Source organism: Manis pentadactyla, chromosome 4 (assembly GCF_030020395.1).
Source record: "Manis pentadactyla isolate mManPen7 chromosome 4, mManPen7.hap1, whole genome shotgun sequence".
Taxonomy (NCBI): domain Eukaryota; kingdom Metazoa; phylum Chordata; class Mammalia; order Pholidota; family Manidae; genus Manis; species Manis pentadactyla.
In genome coordinates this window covers 161,320,035-161,344,148 of record NC_080022.1, presented here as the reverse complement: position 1 = coordinate 161,344,148, position 24,114 = coordinate 161,320,035, and the positions used below count along the sequence as shown (strand labels likewise).

The window sequence follows — 24,114 nt, the reverse complement described above, 5'->3', positions numbered from 1 at the left end:
ATGATCAAGTGGGATTCATTCCAGGGATGCAAGGATGGTACAATACTTAAAAATCTATGAGCATCATCCACCACACCAACAAAAAGAAGAACAAAAATCACATGATCCGTCTCCATAGATGCTGATATTGTCAAAATAGCCATCCTACCTAAAGCAATCTACAGATTCAGTGCTATCCCTATCAAAATACCAACAGCATTCTTCAACAAACTAGAGCAAATAGTTCTAAAATTCATATGGAAGCACAGAAGACCCTGAAGAGCCAAAGCAATCCTGAGAAAGAAGAATAAATCTGTGGGGATTATGCTTCCTGACTTCAAGCTCTACAAAAAGCCACAGTAATGAAGACAATTTGGTACTGGCATAAGAACAGACCCATAGATCAATGGAACAGACTAGAGAACCTAGATATAAACCCAAGCATATGTGGTCAATTAATATACAATAAAGGAGCCATGGATATACAATGGAGAATTGACAGCCTCTTCAACAACAGGTGTTGACAAAACTGGACAGCTACATGCAAGAGATTGAAACTGAATTACTATCTAACTCCATACACAAAAGTAGACTTAAAATGGATCAAAGACTTGAATGTAAGTCATTAAACCATAAAACTCTTAAGGAAAACATAGGCAAAAATCTCTTGAATATAAACATGAGCCAATTTTTCCTGAACACATCTCGGGCAAAGGAAACAAAGTAAAAAATGAACAAATGGGACTACATCAATCTAAAAAGCTTCTGTACAGCAAATGACACCATCAGTAGAATAAAAAGGCATCCTACAGTGTGGAAGAATATATTTTCATAAACAACATGTCTGATAAGGGGTTAACATAAAAAACCTATAAAGAATTCACATGCTTTAACCCCCAAAAAGTAAATAACCTGATTTAAAAATTGACAGAGGATCTGAACAGACAGTTCTCCAAAGAAGATATTCAGATGGCCAACAGGCTCATGAAAAGATACTCCACATCACTAATCATCAGGGAAATGCAAATTAAAACCACAGTGAGAGATCACCTCACACCAGTTAGGATGGCCAACATCAAAAAGACAAGGAACAACAAATGCTGGTGAGGATGTGGAGAAAAGGGAACCCTCCTACACTGCTAGTGGGAATGTAAATCAGTTCAACCATTGTGGAAAGCAATATGGAGGTTCCTCAAAAAACTAAAAATAGAAATACCATTTGACCCAGGAATTCCACTCCTAGGAATTTACCTCAAGAAAACAAGATCCCATATTCAAAAAGACATATGCACCCCTATGTTTATTGCAGCACTATTTACAATAGCCAAGAAATGGAAGCAACCTAAGTGTCCATCAGTAGATGAATGGACAAAGAAAATGTGGTCCATATACACAGTGGAATATTATTCAGCCATAAGAACAAAACAAATCCTACCACTTACAACAACATGGATGGAGCTGGAGGGTACTATGCTCAGTGAAATAAACCAGGTGGAGAAAGACAAGTACCAAATGATTTCACTCATTTTTAGAGTGTAGCAATAAAGCAAAACTGAAGGAACAAAACAGCAGCAGACTTAGTCTCCAAGAAGGAACTAGTAGGTACACAGGAAAGGGAGTGGGGAGGGGCAGTGGGGAGGGAGGGAGAAGGGGATTAAGGGGCACTATGATCAGCACATATAATGTAAGGGGGTCATGGGGAAGACAGTATAGCACAGAGAAGACAAGTAGTGACTCTATACCATCTTAATACACTGGTGGACAGTGACTGCAGTGTGCTGTGGGGAGAGAGTTGATAACCACATTGTTGCTCATGTGAAACCTTTATAAGATTATATATCAATGATACCTTAATATAAAGAAGTAAAAACTATTTGCAGTGTGTGCAATTGGGGGGGATGTGGAAAGAAGGGGTTGTGTTCTTCAAAAATGTTAATACCATTAAATAAAAAAAGGAAGAAAGGCAGTAAACTGTTACAGATTAAAATAAGCTAAAGAGACATGAAAACTAAATAAAATACCCCAGACAGAGCACTAGAATGGGGAAAATGCTGTAAAGGATATTATTGAGTCAGTTGACAAAATTCGAATACAGATGAAAGATTAAAGTATTAAATCAGTTTCCTAAATTTGATAAGTGTACTATGGTAATGTAAGAGAATATCCTTATACTTATGAAATTCTGAAGTTTTTAGGAGTAAAGAGCCATGATGTATACAACTTAGCCTCAGAAGGCTAAGAAAAACATTGTATGTGTGTATATTTACATATGTGTGTGTGTTTTATATATGTGCCTATGTGTGTGTATACTTGTGAGAGAGATTGAGAATATACAAAATCTAACCACCTTATAAATCTAACAACTTATAAATATCATTGGCTTAAAAGAATACTTTGTTTTGCACTCATGAACACGTTGGCAAAAGGCTGAGTCTGGATAATTAGGTAAATCTGGGCATGAGGGGCATGAGGATGTTCTTTGTCCTGCTTGTATTCTTACAACTCTGTACATTTGAAATTATTTCCAAGTAAAAAGTGTTTAAAAGTTTTCTATTTTTGGCCAATTTGGGGTCCCCAGTTTATTAAATATTTTTGTACTTTGGTTGATATGCCTTTTTAGTTCTTTTAATTCCATTTCTTCAATATCTGCATCAGTTTATATGCTAGGCCTTTTTACTTTTAGAGTTTCTTTATATACTGGAAGTAGACATCTATACATCAATTTTTGCTTGTAGAATAAATTACAGTGTGTGGTTTCTTCCTACATTTAATTAAAATTTTCTTCTAAATGCTTGGGACTTAAAGCTTTAGAATATCAAGTATACTTGACAAAATAAGTATTTTAAGGGCAGGTTAAAACGTAAACCTAAAGAAAAATAGCAGTTTTGCTTTCTTTTTCTAGCAATACCTTCATTTTCCACATGAGGCCCTCCTGTATTTATTTCTCTGAATGGGTTAGTTTCTGTTACTAAGGAAGGTCAGAGCTGTACGAATAAATATTCTAAGACTAATCGGTGTCAGAATTTAATAAGATTCAGTAGGAAGAAATGGGATATAAAAAAGAACAGGAAAATCTTATATTATGAATGGTGACTTGACATAAACAATATATAGTATATAATGGGCTTTATTGTTAGACTGTGTAGATTTATACTTTGTTCCTGCTTGCTTTTGACCTTGGGTACACTACTTCACCTTTCTAAGCCTTTGTTTCCTCACATATGAAATGAATTTGATAATAGCATCCCTGACAAGAGTGTTAGCGTTAGAAGTATTAGGAAATATACATGGTACAAATGTACATAGCACATTGTAAGCAGCCAACAAATATTAACTATTATCATCATTATTATAAATAATAGAAGAAATATTAGGTGCTGAAAAAAAGGTGGAAATGATTTGTTTTAACCATTTGATTTCAAGGAGGAACACCTAATTCTGGCAAAAGAATAAGGAGACTTTTTATAGAAAAGGTAACACATGAACTGAGCCAGACATAAAAGGGAAGAGCATTCCAGGCAGAGAACACAGCATCAAAATCATGGAATCAAAGAAAAAGTCTTGTCTTTAGAGTCAAAATGGGCCATCTTTTGTACACTAACATCACTATTTATTATTTGTTAATTTTTGTATCTTCATGTCTAAAAATATGATAATATTAGTCTTGTAATTTGTTCATAGGACTTGAGAGTTTAAGAACTTAAAACTGTCAAGAATGTAATAGATTCCTAAAAAATAATAAATATTTTTTGTATTCCTTTATCATTATCATCATCATTCTCATTATTAAAAGCCAAGGCACCTGAGGGAACCATGGGCAGATGAAAGTGTTAGGAAATGACATTTAGATAGGAATGTTGGGACCAAAGCATTTAGGCGCATGGATAACAATCTAAGACTTTAGACAATGTACTGCCACGAAGATATTTGACACGGAAAAAAATTAACTAGCTCCATTTGTACTCTGACCCCTCTTTCTTCATGTTCATATCTAATTTGTTGGCCATACTTTTAAAAAACTGCATAATTTTATCACTTTTCACCACTTCCATCAGTGGTCTAAGTGACCATCATCTACCTGTGTTGTAATTAAGCTTCCTACCAGATCATTCTGCTTTTATCCTTGCCTCACCCTCATACCATCTAATCTGAACACAGCAGCCAGAAATATTCTTGTAAAACTTCACTCAGAGTAAAAGCCCAAGTCCTGTGAGTGGTAGCCTACAAGTAAATGGCAAAGCCTAGGAGAGCCTACTTGATCAGCAGTCGTATTCCCCCATCCCCACACATTCCTCTTTGATGACCCCACCTCTTACCACTACTCTACCCCTTCCCCTCCCCTTCTAGTTCCCAGCCCCTCCCACCTCCTTGTACCCATCACCCCAATACCATACCAACCGTCACTGTGTGTGACAAGTTTTTTGATATTACTGATTGCTTTCTTGTATGTTACCTACTTGTATTTTTACCTTTATATCTCCCAACTAGAGGGTAAGCTTTGTGAGGACAGCTATCTTTAATTTGTTCTCTGATTTATATTACTAATATAATATTAATAACTGACACAGAATAGGTACTCAATAAATATTTGGTGATGAAGGGATGAATGAAGACTGTCTATATTGTAAGATTAATCTCTTATAGTAGTTTTGGAAATCACTGAAGACCAGATAAGAGACTTTTATAATAGTCTGGACCAACACTGTCCAATAGAAATATAATGAAAGCCACCTATCTAGTATTAATTTTCTAGCAGTCATATTTTTTTAAAAGTAAGAAGGAACAGGTTAAATTATTTTAAATATATTTTATTTAGCCTAATATATCTAAATCATGATCATTTTAACTTGTAGTAATATTAAAAATCTATTGAGATATTTTTACATTCTTTATTCATACTGTATCTTTGAAGTCCAGTATTACTTTATACATATAGCATATAATGATTGGTACACTAAATTTCCATTGGAAATATTGGAGTTCTTTAAGATAATACATGTCTGAAGTATGAATTAGATAGTGTCTTCTTTATCACTTGCGTCACCTAAAGCTGAAGAAAGGTACTTACAGTTTTTCAAATTTTCAGTCAGTTGATTACTGATATTGTTAGAAAGTTCTTATAATCTATAGACATTTGTTTTGTGGCTTAATGGAAAATCTTTCTTTTTTTGTGAAATATGTCTTCTAGCCTTTTATCATAACTGAAATTACCCTCTCAATCTAAAATGGGTTTACTCTGTTGTGCAAAAATCTAAGCCATTTTATAGCTGACCAAAGTTACAAATGTTGAACATTTACTTCTAATTTCATTATCTTAGTTGACTGTTAAGAGAAAACTTAACAAATTCACCATGCAGTTTGCAAACATGTCTCTTAATATTGTTCACTTTTTATGTTCTATATTTTTTACAACAGCTTTATAAATTGCAATTGGATTCATCGTATAATTTGCAATATACCTTCTTTTAGAGAGTATCTTAAATGATGCAGTGATTAAAGTGAAATATAGTTCTGCCGAAACAAAAAAATTTGTAGGATGGAAAAATATTTTCAAGCTCTTAGTTTGAAGTACAAACTAATTAAAATTAGATTAAGTTAAAAATTCAGTTCTCCGGTTGACTAACCATACATTTAAGTACTCAACTGTATTTTTAAGCCACACATGGCTAATGGCTACCACAATGGACAGTGGACATACAGAACTCCACTTCTTTGCTGCTCAAAAAGTGGTCCAGAGCCATCAGTATCAGTAACACTTGGAACTTAGAAATGAACAGTCTCAGTCACCATCCCAGACCGACCAAATCAGAATCTATATTTAACAAATCCTCAGGTGATTCTATACACCTTAAAATTTGAGAAGCACTTGTCCAAATAATAAGCAATGAGGATTTAATAAGCATTGAGTAATTGCATGGTCTGTGTAAAAGATACTATGAAAAAGTCAGCCAGACTTAACAAGGATAGAGTGTACAGTAATAGAGAAGTCAAGGCTTTGTAATTTGATGATTGAGAGGCTGTAATGATACAAATAACAAAGTAGGATAAATGAAATTGAGAGTAAAGATGTTTTAATTCATAGTATTATTTAATGTATATTTTCCAATATTAGCAAAAAAAATTAAATAATATGTATAAGTTTGTGTATAAAAACACATGCATACATACTGACATAGTGATTCATTTCAGAAACACACACTTGCAGTAAAATATATGCTCTCCAAAATCAACCCTAAAACTGTCCATTTTTAAGTATATTGACCATGCCTACCATTCAGCTTCTCTTAAGTAAGTAGAATGATACTATTGTTTAAGAGGATTTTAGTGATACTGACTAATTGTTAGTGAAAGAGTTCCTGTGCTCTGGTGAACATACTTAAATTCTTCCAAGGATTAATTTTGTTTTAAATTAGCAAGAGTTTTTTAAAATTATAAATACAGAGTGTGTATAACTTTTCTCTTAAAAACTTTTAAAAACCAGAAATTTTGAGTTGTATGAAATTTGGCAAAGTTTCTTTCCTTTTGTTAGTATTCTTTTGAAGATCTTGACATGAAATCAGTTCAGTACTGATAATTACATCATATAAATCCTTTAAATACTTAGGTAATCTAATTATTAAAACACTACTAGATTGCTTTTCAATTTGTTTTACAATGATGGTTACCAGTTGCTTCCAGAAGAAGAAGACAGCACAATTTGATATCCTTTGTTCACTCACTTACAAACTTTTAATTGAATTATTACGAGATAGTGGCCTGATCGTAAAAACAGAATAATCTTCCCTTTTGAAGGTACATTAGCTATCTTAAATTACAGAAGTTACTTTGCCTTCGTTGAGTGTAGTAACTCTCCCCCCAAAAAACAATGAACAACTAAAAGAGAAAGAAAAGGGGAGAATGGGGAAAAGGAAGGGAAAGGAAGAAAAGAAATAAGTAAAAAGGAAAGAACAAGCTGTGAATGGATCCTTTTTACTGGAAGATTCAGGTACATTGTCTTTTTCAACCAAGGATAGCTACCAGAACACTTAACTGTTTTGTAAAGAACTGGCTGTACTGTTCTCTATAATCTAAGTATTTTTGATGTTGTCATGCCTTACAGAATAACCCAGCCTTACTGTCTAAAATCATGAGCATAATTTCCCATGAAATTTTACTTCTTCTTATTTTTCCTTCAAGTTCTAACAACTTTTAACAGTCATGGGCCATTCTTCTAGCAACTTCCTTTGATCAACAACTTTCTAAAACCTACTCATATACTTAAGTTGTTTTCAAGTTTCTTTCAGGATAGTGTTATGACCTAAGGCAGCAAAGAATTGGTGAACGGTCCAAAGCCAAAATATTTAGCTTGTCTGAACCAGTCTTTGCTCTAAAGAAATGTGGAAAATTGTTCATTTGGCAACTTCTCCAGGTTCAGATAAGCCCAGTTGTAGTTGGCCCCACCTGTGCAAAGGCTGGGCTGAATGCTTGAGGAGAGAAGTCGTCCTGAGGCAGAAACACAAGGTGAAATTGGCACAGGATTCTCTGTGGACCATTGAGGTTGAACATGAACTTAGTTAAACAGGTGGTGCACCCGGCATGTGACCAGTGTTTCAGTACTTTTACTTCAAATATATCTCTAAAATGAACAACACTGTTGGGTTATTACTAAAGAAGTTTTCACATTTTCACACTTTTAGAGGTTGTGTATTTCTTAAAGAAACAGTAAAGCCTGTAATTCTTAGAATTGGTATGAATTCCCATGTCCTTTTTAATTCATTTTTAGTGATCTGAACTTCTTACATTATTTCACTCCAGCACTAGCAGATATTCTAACATGCCAGTCTCCTTAGAGGGAAAAAGAAGGAAAAGTATATATATTTGACTTGTTAGTCTCTTCTAAAAGGGGATTGAAGTAAAATGTTTCTATGTTTCCATTTCAGATGGTTACTTGTGACCCCAAATTATCAAGTTTGATTTTCTATTCAAAACCCTCTTTACAAGGATCCTTCATGCTACCCTTTAAAGCCACAGTCACCTCCTTCCAGCTCCCTAGTACCTGGCAGCCAACCACTTCCTTTGCCCTAATGCCTGACAACCACTAATCTAGTCTCCATCTCTATAAATCTGTCATTTCAAGAATGTTATATAAATGTTATCATACAGTATGTCACTTTTGAAGATTGGCTTTTTTCACTCAGCATAATTCCCTTGGGACCCATCTAGATTTTGCTTATATCTACAGTGTCTTCATTTTTATTGCCTAGTGCATATAAAACTGGTGAACTCTTATTAAGGTTGGTGGATTTTACCAATGAAGCTTCCTAGTTGTGATATTCTGTAGTAACAAAAGATACAACTGTTGCAGAAGGCTTCAGGATAAGTACAGGGAACCTCTATGTATTATTTCTTACAACTCTGTAATCTATAATTGTCTTTCAGTGATTTTTTAAAAGCCAAAAAGAAAAAAAAACTGAGAAAATAAGTTATAAAGCTCTGATAATTACAGACAGAAATCTGAGTGGAGAAACTTACTAAACAAACTTGGTTGGATTTAATTATTTTTCAACATTAATTCCCTTTTTGTGAATCAAAAATTGACCCTTGTATTCTCCAACATTAGAGTTTGCCCAAGAAACTGCCCAAGTTAAAGACAGCTTGCTTGGCAAAGGAACACAAGGACAGCCCAGTTGGCGTTCCTGTTTGCACAGACACCAGCCATATCCAGTGACTCACTGGAGGTGAATGTAACATTCTAAGCAAGCATTGGCAAACAAAGATGTCTATTTCAGAATCCCCATTTCCAAATAGTTGTTTCTTTTTAATGTAGAAAAATTCTGACCATTTAAAAAATTCCTGGAGAAATTTTATCCTGTTGCTATTACACAACCCATTTTAATTGTGTAAGATTAATTAAAATCATGGGAATTTCATGTTGGAGGAATTTGGAAGTGATCTTACTTTTTACAGAAATCTTCCAGTTCATTTGACTACAGTATTTTCTGTAGTTGGTTGGCTTAGTTAGAAATGATGTTAGGGTTCTGGGTTCCCTGCTGTGAGCCTCTAATTTTCTGGCTATCGGGGGCCACATTCAGCACTCTTTCATCAACTGTTTCACACATACCTCTAGTAACTTATAAAGGAGACTTGGCAAGGGAACTTTAAAAACATTTATTAAATCTCATTTTTTATGGATGGGCTGTGAAATCTAGTCATTATTTACAAGGAGCTCTCAGTCCAACAAGAGAACAGAGAAATAGGGTAAAACCATCACTTCTTGGAAAGCATTTCAGAACAGTTGTCAGAGGGATGTTTGTATATCAAAGTACACATTACCCCCTATAATTTTCCTTATGTAACTAAAAACAAACAAGTACAGATCTCTAAAATTCAATCAGTCAATTGCTAAGAGAGCACCTTTCAGGGAGTATTTTAAACATTTTTTACAAGATGCCAAACATTTTATGTTCCTTAATGTTAGAGCAATATATATTAATTTGGCTGACAAACTAGTAAATTTTACCCAAGGAGGAAGTAGTGATAAGGCAGCTGATACTATAAAATTCTTATCTTGGCAGTTTACTATGTAAGAAACACTTTCAGTACTTTTACTTCAATATGGGACTCATGACATTGTGTTAAGTAATTTATTCACAAACTGTTTTAGAATTAAAAACAAGACTTCTCTAGTCATACCTAACCCTACATAAATAAATTACCTTCTTTGAAAAATACTGTATTTTGATTCTGTGTTACCATGTAAGATACCAAAGATCGTGGATGACCATGGGTTCCGAATTAGATTGTGAATTCCATCATGTTTCTTCAGTATTGAAGGCAGCATGTTTCCTGGTATGAAACTGACTTTGTGTCACTCACTCCTGGCCATATGCCCTTTATGTTATCTAAATCCCTTTCCTACCTGAGCTTTTTCCTTTTCACTTCTCTTGTATTCTTAATCAAGAACTATTTTTCTCTTTTCCCCAGATCATTTTATAAGCTCCCTTTACATTGTTATTATTAACCCTACTTCTATGAAATCTTTCATAAATATTTTCCCCTATATACAAATTACCTTTCTAATTTTTCCAAAGTTTTTAAACACAGGTGTTTTTGTGTTGTCAAATCTTTTTCTTTGTGATTTTTTTCTTTTTCAAAACTTTTGAAAAGTCCATTCCTTGCCAGATTTCTCATACATATTAACCTAGTCTTCCCCCTATGTCTGCCTTCATTTAACCTACCTAAGAAATTACTTTGTGTTGTATGGTATGAGATGAGGGGCTACACTTTACTTTTTCCCCCAAAATAGTTTGTTGTCGCAACTATTCATTGTTTCATGGTATCTCCATTACCATAGGTGTAATCTAGGGTCTGTTTAGGACTATCCGATCTTTCCAGTTGCTTTGTTAGTAAATATTTACTGAGTGAATGAATGTTGTATCTAATTCTTTGTTCAGAACCAACCCTTCTAACTCTATATAGACCTTAGTCCTTGGGCAGTGTCCCACCTTGTTTCATTCTTTCTTGTTGTTCTTGCTGTTTTCAGAATTTGCTTACTAGTTCTCACTGATTTTTTTTTCCTTCCAAAGCAACTTAAGAATTTTATTTATTATTTAGAGCTTATTATATCTAGATTCATATTTAGAACTGTTGGTCAGCTTCCTCCAAAACAAAGTTTGATAAATCTAATTCCAGTTGAATTAAAATCTTAAAATTATATTTGGAGGGAATACATTTCAGTTTTGAAGCCAGATCTTCCTTAAATCCCAAACTTCAGTTAAAGTTTAAATGTTTAATAACTGAAAAAGTAGTCTTTGAGCTGTACTAGGTTTTGCTGAACAAGGTTTAAATTCTGATTATGAAAGGAAATTTCCAATACTATAAATATTCCCTTTTGGTACATTTGTAACCATAATTGGAGATGTGGGAAAAAGTTTTTTTCTTTTATGCCAACCTTCACTCAGCCAGAAAATACACATTCAGGGTTAAATACGGTGTCAAAACTGTGTTTTAACTAACTTTATATTGTAAACAAGTTCACATGGTAAAATTTATCAGATAAAATGGACTTGTGTATCTGTCTTTGATTAGGGACTTCTGTTTATAAACAAGATTGAAAATTGCTTCTTTGATTTTCTTTGATGTTCAAAGTCAGAACTCAATTTTGCACCTTTTAGAGAATGAGGCAGCTGCAGGTAAAAAAGTTGACAGCTCTTGGGAGGGTTAATTAGAGCTAATTATAATTTGATTGACCTGCTTTTCCTTCAAAAAGCTTAACCAAATCTTCCTTTGCAATGTGAGGGTTTTGCTTTTTCATACAAACTAAAGAAAAATCCTTATTTCTTGGATTTTACATGTATCTATTATTTTTACACACTTTACAAAGAAGTGTCACAACAAAAATCATAGAATCAGGGATGTGAGTGGGGTTGGAAAGGACCTTCAAGATTATGTAGTCCTTGAAAGAGCATGTATTATATTAACTTATGATGGAAAATTGTGATTTTTAAAGAAGTATAAACTAGTGTGCACAATTTTTAAATATTTAAATTTTTGAATCTGTTTAATGAAAAATCAAAGAACAAAATTGTCAAACACAATAAAGAGTAACTGTCCTTTTCAACCTTGATATTTCTTCATTCCACTTAGTTCTGATATGATTTCATTTGCTTGATAAATACTATAAAGTGATTGTTGTTTAATTTGTATATAAAGAGAATATAATGAAATAATTTGTTTTTCATTATGTGGTGTTTTTCATAGCATGTTTTATGGTTGTTATTACAACTATTTAAAAGGAATATAGTTCTAATATTCCCACAAAATTAAAACCTTTTATGAAGAATTTTCCTATGAAAGCTTATACCTAATAAAGTTCTCTCAGGTGATTATTATATATGAAGAACAAAATAGTCATTTTCACTGATTTTTTACTCAGTTATCTCTCATATTTATTGTAAGTGAGCATTTGTTTCATAATAGATAAGGTTTTATTCTCAAACGGCTTGTGTTCTAATTTGGGCAGTCAAGACCCTATGACTTTATAAAGTTAGAAAGTAAAATAAAGACAGTTTAAGATAGTCTATGATTAATTAAAGACAACAGATATTATAAAAGACATAACAGATAAAGGAGAGAAAATCATTGTAAACTGAAGTGGTCTGGAGAGATTAGAAAAGGTAAAATCTGAAGTGAATTTTGAAGGATAGGTGGGAACTGGATGAAGGAAAAAGAAGAGAAGTGTGAAAGGAATAATATGCTGAAAAGCTTCTTGGATATGGGAGAGTTTAGTCTGGGAAATTTGGTAAGTTAATGTATTTGGATATGGTAATCATGGAAGAGAGTTGAATGTGCTAACACTGCAAAGATTGATTTAGAACAATAGTGGAGAGCCTATGGAGATTGAGGATGTGTTTCATCATGTACCATATACTTAGGTTTGTTACCTAGGCAATATTTTAGTAAAATCAATCCTTCAGAAAAATGCAGAGTACATGATAGTGAAGAACACAGCAAGTGGGGTGATCACTTACATGATTTTCATAGTACTTAACCATGACATGATAAAGACATAAATCAGTAATGAGGTGGTAAGAATGAAAATTATGGAATGGCTGCAAATATATCATAAATGAAGTCAGTGCAGTGCTTAATAACTGGTTAGGTATGGAGGTCAAGTAGTGGGCTAGATACATGCCTGGAGAAGGAGTAAGAAAAGGGAGGAAAGAGCACATAGCAGAGACGTATGCAAAGTTTTGTGAATTCATTTTCTTCCCTAAGCACTTCCATGTTTAAGGAATGAGTTTTAGATTTATTGATGAATATCTGCAAATTACTTTGAAATCACCCATTGAGAAGAATATTATACATATTTTCATCAATCCAATATGTAAGTTAAGGAAACTAGGTATAACCTGCTTTTAATCACTTTTCTTTCAACAGCCTTCTTCCTGCAGTAATCCGTAATCTTTTTTACAAACAGTAATGGGATCAAGAAGGGTTTTCAATGAGTGGACGTAGGAAAATAATAGGAGAAGTATTCTTTTGGGCTTGGTAGCCTAAGTTACATTACACTAAAACATACATCTCTTTGCAGTTGCCTTTTCTCCCGTCAGCCATTGACATTTTGAAAGATTTACTGATTAGCTTAAAAATTACAGAACTTGTAAGGTTAGTGATGAGGACGTGCTAGCCTAATTATAGACGTGCAACTGCTATTAGTGCTTCTTCCTTCTACTTCAGGGAGCCCTTGCGACTCATAACTAGAGAAGAAAAGGTTTTAGATAATTGTTGCTAACGTTTAAAAATTACATGTACACATTACGTTTCCCAACAACTTCTCAAAAGTTCAGTAACTAGTATTACTAATTGAGTGCCTCGGGAAAGCCCTTAATAAATCTAATTTATTTCTAATCACAGGTGGTTATGTACATTTTTCAGAAGCAGTAAAGAGAAATGGAATAACTAGCAAGAACTGTAATTCCTTTAACGATAGTTCCTTTAACCCCCTAAGAGTTGTTTAGATCTTATATAAAGTAGGTGTTATTTCCCAGTGTACAAAGGAACAAACTGAGTCTTAGAGAATTACACAGACAGAAAATGAAAAATCACAGATCTAAGATTCTGGCCTGTGTATGGCTCACCTAACACAAGGTTTTTTATTCTGTATCATGCTGTCTTGTGGGGGGAAAATGCTGTACATGACAAAACACAAAATACTGTCTTTTGTCTGAGCTTATTTTGCACTCCGTGTGAGTTTATAATACCCTTTGTCTCAACACAATCACATAGTTAAATTCAAAGTATTTGTAGCCTATAAAAATTCTTGTTAGTGTGAATTATATTTTCAAAGAAAAATTTGATCTGACCTTCCCTGAAGATTTGGGGTTGTGAGGTGAAAAGACCTCATTTTATAATGGGACAGTATGAATTGAAGATATTTCCTCAATGTCACTAAAAAAATGTTGTAAAATACTTGACTTCATAATTCAGGGCTCTTTTCTACTACATTTGCTTATACTGCTTAGTATTAAAAAGCATAATGCTTATGTCAACTTTTCTGATATACAAAATTACATCTTAGTTTCTCCTTTATATTCTAGCTTCCTAAAGCTGGATTAATTTCTACCTAATAACAAAGTAAATCAGTGAACTGGCTGCAGCATTCACCCTGATGGGATTTCAGTCTTATGGTGAAGTTCTGGGAAAATTCTGGCTCACTTGTTACTGACATAGAAGGCTTTACAGTTATTTATTATTAGAGGATAGCTAGGAGAAAAAGAAAAAATGGACTTACGTGATCCTGTATTACTAAATACAGAACACTGCTGCTATCTTTTCTTTACTGCTTCCTCTAAGAGTCGTCATTTCAATGTATTAATCTTTTAAACAACCATTCAGTGGGAATTGGGCTAGAACTTTGCTAAGGGGTCACATTTGCCAACCTGACAGTTATACATTTACAAAGCATGAATTTATTCAGCATCAAAACCTCTGCATCTTTTACCACCCAACTGCATTTCACACTGTATTACCATCAGTGCACTATAATGGCTAGATAAATTCCATCCAGATTCTTCATTTAATTAACTAGGATTCTTTGAGCAAAAATAAAAGTGCTGTTTTTATAGAGGAATAAAAGCTGCATGAAGTTAGTGTGAAGGAGACATATCATCAAATTAGTTATTCTTCATTGCAGCTATGGAGAATTCTCTGCCCCTCCTCTTTCATTTCAGGGGCAATATATTTTTTTCTAGCTTGATTGAATGGAAAATTGGGAACAGTGGAACAGTCTTGAAAGTGTTTTGGTGTATTGTAATGGCCACATCCTAAACTCTTGCAGGGCTGAACACTGATGATATTGTTATTTACAAGTCATTTTTTAAAAAACAGCTTCTGTAGTTGGAGAGGCAGTATGGAATAGTAGCCAGGAGCATCAACTTTGTAACCAGACTGCTGAGGTTCAAATCCCGGGTCAGCCACTTACTAGATTTGTGATTCTGAGCAAGTTATTTAACCTTTCTGTGCTTCAGTTTCCTCTTTGTTAAGCAAGGATGATAATGGACACATCTCACACAGCAGTATGTGGATTAACTGAGCTAATTTAAACACTTAAAGTGGTTAAATTTAATTACTTAAAATAGTAAAGTTTTACCTCCTGTGTGCATAGCAACAGTCTGATGTGAAGTTGATCAAGCTGTGCACTGATGATTCTTGATCACCTGAGCTGAAATGACTGATGTGGCTAGGTAGAGGTCCTTTTATTTTTCCCAGATATTTCTTTGTAAAAGTACCCTTTTGTTATAAGACAGTTGCTTTTAAAAATAAGGAAAGAAAGTTCTTTGAATTAAGGGGTTAGTAAGCAATTCGCTGGTCACATTGCTCCATCCTGCACCTTCTACCAGATTTAGCTTTCTAAAGCACTGTGTTCTCATCAATTTCTGCCCAGAAAGCTTCCAGACTTCCCCAAATGAGTTCCTTTGCCTATCATGCCATATGTACCAGAGTTTAGCCCTTTCTCTCCTTCTCCATAACTTTTTTTACCCATTGCTTCCCTATAGGAAGTATCTACTCTATTCAAAATTGATCTAGTGCCTTTTCTCAAATGTACCACCATCCTTCTTACCTCTCTTCCTTTGTTCACGTTGTTCTATTCGTCTAATATGCCCTGCTCTCTTCTTCCACTTATGTAAGTCACACCTGATGTTCTCAGCTGAGCCAGAAAAGGAAGGTATCTTTTATCCCCTTTGTGTTTTTTACCACATAATATGATTGTCTGGATGCTGGAGCAGCTAGTTAAATGTTAATGATGTTGAAGTCTCTTGTTAACTCTACTTCCAAACTGTATTTAAAATCTGAACACTTCACACCATCTCCATCAATATCACCCTCGTTCAAGCTTCTATTACTTTATGTCTGTCCCCTTCCTACTTTTTCCTGCCGCATGCTTGCCCACACTCTACAGTTTACTCTCAACATAGCAGCAAAAGTACTCTACTTAAAATTTAAGACAGATCACATCACTTCTCTGCTTAAAACCCTCCGGTCACTTCCTGTCTCACCTCGAGTAAAACCAAAGTCCTTACTACAAAGCCTCTTATGATCTGCCAATCCACCCCAGCCCCATCCCTGCCCCTCACTCCTGTCACCACTTTGCCTTCATGTCCTACTACTCCCTTCTTCCTGTCCCCTCTCACCCTCCACTCCTGCCACACTGGCTCCCTTGCTGTTCTCTGAAGATGCAAGGGCAATGCCATCTCAGGGACCTTGTGCAAATTTCCTTCTGCCCAGAAAGCTCCTCCTTGGGAAATCTTCCTAGCTCCATCCTTCCTGCAGATTTCTGATTAAGAGCTCCTCGCTGATAATCTCTAATGTGCTGTCTGTCTCCCCAAACTGGAGTGCAAACTCTGGGGAACATGAGGGAAGACATTTTGTCTATTTTGTTAGATGCTCTATCCTCAGTTCCCAAAACAGAACCCAACACATAATAAGTACTTAATAAATAGTTATTGAATGTGTGAATGAGAAATTGACCCTTAAAAATATGTCCATATTCTTAACTTTCCCTCCACTTCAGCTATATTTAGGCTCAAACAAAAACAAGTGTCTTATAATAACTGAGAAAATTAAAATAGCCATAGTTGAATATTAGCCATGGCAATTGGAGCAGAAAGTTCCATTACAGAGAAAAGAGATTTCTGCATCAAGTAAAGAAAAAGAAATGGTTTATAGTACAATAACTGCCATGTTCAATTATATTGGTGTTCTGGGGGACTGTAGTTGATTGACCCAGCACCAAGGCACATTTTGAGAGAGCAAGTGGTTTTGGTCACCCCATCCTCTTACTAAGGTGGAGAGTATAGCTAGTACATTGTTGTTTTGTTTTGTATTGTTTTGTCATCTAGCAGCAGAGTGAAATGGTGAGAAGAGCACTAATGTTGGAGTCACGCAGACCTGGGTTTGAATTCTGGCACTACTATACTATGTGTCCTCAGACAGGTTGTGTAACTTTGCTGTGCCTCTGATAATGTGTAAACTGGTTTTTCTTAATGCCTTTCTCTCAGTGTTATTCTTAAAGGTTGAATGAGAGAAGACACATGAATCACCTGAATTATAACATGCACTTCACAAATGTAAGCATTACATCCTGTAGAAATAGTAATATATTTTGCTTCTGAATTCTACCTTTTGGCTTAAATCAAAAGGGAGAAGTAGCAGTTAGATTGATGTCTAGGAGTAAACTTTGGCTCCTGGAGCTTGGACCACAGGGAAGCCCACAACACTATAAATCTCTCAGCAGTATCTGATGAAGCTGCCAGAACCTTCCTAGAACATGAGCCCTACCACCTACTCAAGTTTTGTGGAAGCCTGCTCTTTTTACCTTTCGAACCAATTCTTATTCTGTTTTCCACTTTAAATTATCTTCTACTTCTCTTATTTTCAAAATGTTGTGCTAGGTGTGTGAAGGTGGAGGTTCCATACTGACAGTTATCCAAGAAATCTACAAAGGAAAAATAAGATCAGGTCGCTACTTTACATATTAAAATGACATGAATGTTAATTTTCCAATTGCGATTTGAGGAACACAGGTATATTGATTAAATTTTGGAATTATAACTTCCAGAGGGAGGAGAAATTTTGTTTAAACCACTGAATTGTTTTTTATGTGGCCTTTTTTTCAATTGCATTAATTTTGAAATCTTTAGGAAGCCAAAGCTGTAGTTGAAGAAACGAGAACCCTGAGAAGTCGGATTCATCTTGCTGAAGCTGCACAGAGACAGGCACATGGAATGGAAATGGACTATGAAGAAGTGATCCGTCTGTTAGAGGCTGAGATTACAGAGCTAAAGGCTCAGCTTGCTGATTATTCTGACCAAAATAAAGTAAGCAAAACAGTCCTCTCCCTAGTTACCATGGTTTCCTTGCCGTTGTCATGTATCCTGTTTTCATTTTCTTTTCATCTGCACTTCTAAACTAGGTCAGTGTTTGTCTTCTGTTATTCAGTGATAGGATGATATGTCATGATGGGGGTAATGTGAAGGCTGTGAGCCTCCCTTTATCCAGATAGCTTTGCGGTGGAAAAGCATGTGCCCCAAATTTATTTGGGTCAATGGTCAACATTGTACAGCTCCAGCATTAAGTCCTGGAACTATTTAACATTTAATGGATTACATCGGTTTTCTCCTTTTGTTCCTAAATTTGCTAATTTGTCCTGTGGGAGTGGGAAAAGGAGGAGAGCCTAAGGATCATTTTTTTTTTCTCTTTGATTAGAGCACTCAAGGAAGTGTGAAAGTTAAGTAACTTTTGCCCAAGGCCCAAGATAATTAATAGAAAAAAACTGAGTTTGAATTTAATAGGCTCCAATTTCCATAGCAAAATACTGAATGCTTTTTAGAAGGCAACGTGAACTTTTTTTATGTGAATTTTTTTTATTATGTGTTTTTTAACATAACATATATACGATATTCATTGAATGGTCTTCAAAAACTACAGTAGACATATACATTTTTACTTCACTGCAATAAGGTAGAAAATTAAATCAAAATAGATATTTTATAACTTTATAGAGTTCATTATAAACATAATAGGTGTTTATATCTCTAATCCAATCAACTTTCAAAGAATATAACATAAATTTTAGCAATTTATTTCTATGTAAGTATAAAAGAGTTAAATAATTTAAATATGCCAAGTGGAAATAAAACCAGTTTTACAAAAACAAAATACAGAAGAAAATCTGAAATTTTCTTTGGTTGGCATTTAAGAGTTACTAATATATTTCACATCTATCCATTTAAACCAATTCCAAAAGAAAGCTGATGTTCCTATCATTCTTTAATAAAACCACAAGGCCAAGGGAAATCATATTACTTAGGAAAACATCAATGTTTAGGAATATTACTTATATTTATTATTTTTGACCCAGTATTTACATTCTGAAATAATAGATACATGCTTATTTCATATGAGTAAGCTTAACATGATTCTGAAAACATTCTGGGAATTACCGAAATATTTAAAGTACTTCTTAATAATATATTTACTTTTGAAGGGGTGATTAAGTCTTTAAAATACTTTGTTTCTAAATAATATGATATTCAAGGAGTTCAATTTTTTTCTAAAGCTTAGGTTATTTGCAATTTTCCCTTCCATCTCTTAGCTGAGAAACATTTCTGTCCTAAGTAGTCTGATAATATAATTTAGTTCTCTTTTTTAGCACAATGGGATCTCTCATGCTTTTCCTCTTAACAAGGAAAGTCCTAAATTAAGCCATTAACCTATCTCTGAAAACAATCTTTTCTTTTTTCCCCAAAAATATGTTAAACATGGGCACCTCAACATTTTCCAAACACAATGCCAGTAGAAAAACAGAAGGAAACTTTTTTTTTAACTGGTTGAGATTGCTTGAGGAGACATTGACCGAGATGTTACAAGATTCAGATTCAAATATTCATTTTTAAGACAGTCTTTTTGTAACAATGTTTTTATTTTTCACAATAAGTTTTAAAGTATTTCTATATTTGCTTACTTATTTTTTAAAGAAATAAAACATTGCCATTACCTTTGAAGACCCACAATGTCCCTCTGCAATTGTATTCTCTTCCTTTGTCTCAGAAGTAACCACTTTCCTGGATTTAGTGTTAACCATTTTCTAGGTAATTTTACCACCTATGTGTGTATCCCTTACCCATATGTTGTTTAGTTTTGCCTGTTTACCAACTTCATATGAATAGAAATATCCTACCTATACTATTTCAACTTGCTTTTTTCACTCAGAGGTTTGTTTTGTAATTCATCTCTTTGAAGTTTATAGTTAGTTCCTGTCTTCTCATTGCTTTTTTGTATACCCCGTGAATGAATATACTACAGTGCATTTGTCATTCTGTATTTGAAGAACAGTCCAATTGTTTCTGTTTTCTTTCATTATGAAAAATGTTGCTATAAACATTTTGGTGGATTCATTCTGCTTCACGTGTGTAACAGTTTTTCTTGGGCTTATATCTTGGAGTAGAGTTGCTTGGTTGAATAGTGATCATTGATCAACTTTACTAGGTAATACCTAATTGTGAATTGTGTTTAAAAGTGTTTGAACTAATTTTTACTCCCACTTGTAGTGAATGAAAATTATAGTTTTACCCCACAACCTTGTGATATGTTGTTTTCTCCTACTTTTACTTTTATAACAATCTTGTAGGTGTGATAAGTGTATCCCATTGTGGTTTAATTTGAATTTCCCTGATTACTAATGACTTTGATTCATTGATGTGCTCAGAATAGCTGGCTGATTGTCTACATCTTTTCTCTAGTCCATTTTCAATAACGTCTGGTTGATAGCCTGAAATCAACCATGGTTGTGTTACTTGCACCCTCAAACACTATAAACCAGGGTTTTGCTTCTGCCCCAGATAGCCAGTTAAACATTTATTTATGTATTTGTTAGGCATTTATGTTTCTCTGTGAAATGCATCTTCATGTCTTTTAACTATTTTTCCATTGGATTATTTGTCTTTTTCATATTGATATTTAGTGATTATTCATATGCTCTGATTAATAATCCTATATTAAGTTGTATGTTATTAAAATCTCCTGAATTTTTGGCTTGCCTTTCACCCAGTGGTGAAATGAACAGATATTCTTACTTTTCATGTTCTTACTTACCAATCTTTTCCCTCATGTGTCTTTTTAGAGGTCTTTCCATTCCCAAAGATATTCTTTTATATTTGCCTCTAAAAGTTTTGAAGTTTTGATCCTCTGTTATTGGATTTGTGGCATTCTATGGGATGAAGATCCATTTTATTCTTTCTTTATTCTAAATGAATAACCAACTATCCCAGCACCATTTATTTAAAAGTCTCTTTTTTCCTAATTGATCTATAAAATCAGCTGTCATATATCAAGATTTCATGTGCATAGATCTTTTTGCCAGCTCTCTATTCTCTTTCATTGGTGTTATTTGTATATTCTTATGACTACTATATCTTTTAGTCTTGATTTCTGATCACCCTGAGTAGTTCTTTTTCTTTAAAAGCATGTTGGCTACATGACCCTTTGATTTATAACACATATTTTAGACTCAGCTTATAAATTCTACCAAAGAGGAAAAAAAACTATTGGGATTTTTATGGAAAATATATTAAATATATAGATTAATTTGGGAAGAATTTACATACTTATGATTGAGTCTTTATGAACATCACTGAAGCACAGAAAAGTTCATTGCATTTCAACCAGAGAATCTAGTCTGTAGGATAACAACTACACAATTTGTTGGTGGTTGCTTCATGGCTGATATATGGCCAGTTTTTACAAATGTTCAAAGTGAACTTGAAAATAATTCTTCAGTTGTTCGGTGTATTGTTTTTATATAGTCACTAAATGAAAGTCATTAATTGTGGGGTTCAATTCCTCCCTAGTCACATTAATTTCTTTGTCAGAGAAATGTGTTAAATCTCCTTTGGGGTTTCTTTTTTTTTTATTTTCTTTATGTATTTTGGAGTAATGTTATTAGCAACATACAAACTTAGAATTATGTCATCATCCTTTATGAAACGTAACTCCTCAATCTAGCAGTCTTCTCCCCTTACTGCTTATTTTTTATTGATATTTTTAAAAGTACAATAGCTTTCTTTTGGTATTTGCCTATTTTTTTCATCTTCTAATTTCCAATTTTTTAGTATCTTTATATTTTATTTCTCTATATGGTAAACAACATGCAGCTGAATTTTTTCCCATATTAGTAATTTTTTACCTTTAATTGGAAAGATTTTTCCATTTACATTCTTTTATTTTCTAATGCATTAGGCTATGTTACCACCTTATTTTGTAAATTTTGTTTTTCCTGTGTTTTCTGTTCTTCATTTCTTGCCTCTTTTTCTATTTGATTAGTTCAGATTTCTCCTGTGTTCCCCCATTCCCATTACATTTATTTCCTTCGCTGGTTTAGAAGTTATATACTCTTAATTTTTAGTGATTATCATAGAAATTTTAACATTTATTTTAACTTTAACAAAACTAAACTCTAGATTTACCCTTCTTCTAACATTATAAGCACTTTAAAACATAAATCCAATCATCCCTTCCTACTTAACTTCTATTTTTGTCAGTATTTCAGTTCTTTCTTGACATTTAACCCCATAAATTAGACACTCATACAATTTATTTAGTACAGTCAACCTTTGTTTAAGTAGACCCCAATGTGTACCATTTCCTATGTTCAACATTTTTTCTTGCATCTCAGACCTTCTTGCCAAAATTATTTCTCTTTTCCTGAAGTACATTTTTTAGAAATTCATTCAATGAGGATCTATAGATAATAAACTCTAGTTTTGTTTGTCTGAAAACATTTTTATTGAATTCTTGCTCCTGAAATATATTTTCGCTACATTTAAAATGTTAATGTAATTTAAATTGTTTAAATTTAATGTAATTTAAAATGTTGGCATTTAATTTCTTCCAGTGTTTTTATTCTATGGCTTTGATATCAGCTGTCAATCTACCATTTCTTTACAATCTGTTGTTTCTTTCTAGATTATTTTAAGACCTCTTTATCATCTATGCTCAGCAGTTTGGCTGTGATGAGTCATGTGTTGACTTGTTTTATTTATATTGCTTAAGATTCACTGAGTTTCCTAATCTGAGGAACAGCATCTTTTGCCTTTTCTGAAAAACCCTAAATTGTTATTCTGAGCTGTTCTCTTGCATTTTCTCTAATCTCTCATGTGTAATTCAGATTGAATGTATACTAGATCTTCTTTTGGTTATTTTCTTCTTACCTCTTCTCATTTCATACTTTCATTTTTATCTTTCTGCTCCATTATAAAGTGTTTCATTACCTCTGTCTTCCAGTTCACCTATTCTCTTTTCAACTGTATCTAATTGAACATTAAGTCCATAAACTGAGTTACTAATTTAATAATGACTACATTTTATTTTTAAGGTTGATTTTTTTAATGTCATTTGGATCTATTTTGATAGTTCTTATCCCTATATTATGCTTTAAATTCCTTCTTAATTTTTAAAACATATGAAACATTATTTTGTGTATCTGATCACTCCAATATCTGCTGTCTTTATAGGTCTGATCCTGTAATTTGGTTCCTTCAGCTGATTTTCATTCATGGTAGCTTATTTCTTGAGGTTTTGTTCTTTTGACATATTATATGTAGGAATTCTTTAAGATCTGAGTTTAAAAAATATCCCTCCACATAAGTCTTATGTTTGCTTCTGCCAGCCTGGGACCAATTTAAATTTTCAGCATATGAATTCACAGGCCACACAGGTAGTTTAGTACTGAACTCAAACCTGCATGAGTGAGGGCCTGTATTTAGAAAGTATTCAGGGGATACTTTTTTTTAACATTCACCAGATCCTAAATTAAAATCATGTTTACTTCTGTGAGGTTTCTTTCTTCCTAATTCACCCATTGAAGTCCTCCAATTTGTCATTTGTTCCTGATGAAACCCCAAAATGTAGGCCACCAGGAATCAGCATATACCCTCAGAGCAAATTTTAGTGCAGTATACTCTGACAAGTAGGTTCACTGGCTTTGCTGTTGCTTGTCTTCATGGAATTCCTTTACTTTCCTGCCAGTTTAGCTTTATATTGGATTATATTACATTAAATATATGTGTATATTGTCAGAACTTCTGGTGTGCTACACTGGTAGGGGTTTCTGTTAGCATCCAGTGAGGCATATTGTCAAAAAATAACATGAACTAATTTAAAGTACTCATTATAAGAATCAGTAAAGTCATATGCATCTTACCTCATAAAATTTGCAACATCCTCTGCAGTTTAACTTTTAACTATACAATTAGTTAAGTGTCTCCCAAAATCAGAAGATACATGTAATAAGAGGGAAAGTAAATGATATGTTAATGTTGGATATGAGTTAATAAAACCTGAAAATAGAATCCAGTAATGTAAAAATCAAAGAAATGTGTAAGATGTTCCTCTTGATATTTCTCTCCAGGAAAGTTTTCAGGAGTTAAGAAAGAGAATCACAGTACTTGACTGCCAATTACGAAAATCAGAGATGGCAAGAAAAACTTTTGAAGCATCCACTGAAAAACTTCTTCATTTTGTAGAGGTAAATGTTCCTGTTGCATTACTCTATATCCATTTTAAGAAATGTGTAGATGACTGACTTCTAGCTAAAAG

At 33.6% G+C, this 24,114-nt stretch overlaps 1 protein-coding gene across 6 annotated transcripts in view; it reads left to right on the top strand.

The window, feature by feature from the left end:
* The window catches only part of STXBP4 (syntaxin binding protein 4), a 195,073-nt gene that overhangs the window by 104,603 nt on the left and 66,356 nt on the right, over positions 1–24,114 (top strand). For all 6 annotated transcript variants that reach the window (XM_057501329.1, XM_057501328.1, XM_057501330.1 and 3 more), the window contains 2 exons: positions 17,661–17,837; positions 23,927–24,043. In XM_057501329.1, coding sequence (XP_057357312.1) covers positions 17,661–17,837; positions 23,927–24,043 — 294 coding nt within the window. The remainder of the gene's footprint in view (positions 1–17,660; positions 17,838–23,926; positions 24,044–24,114) is intronic.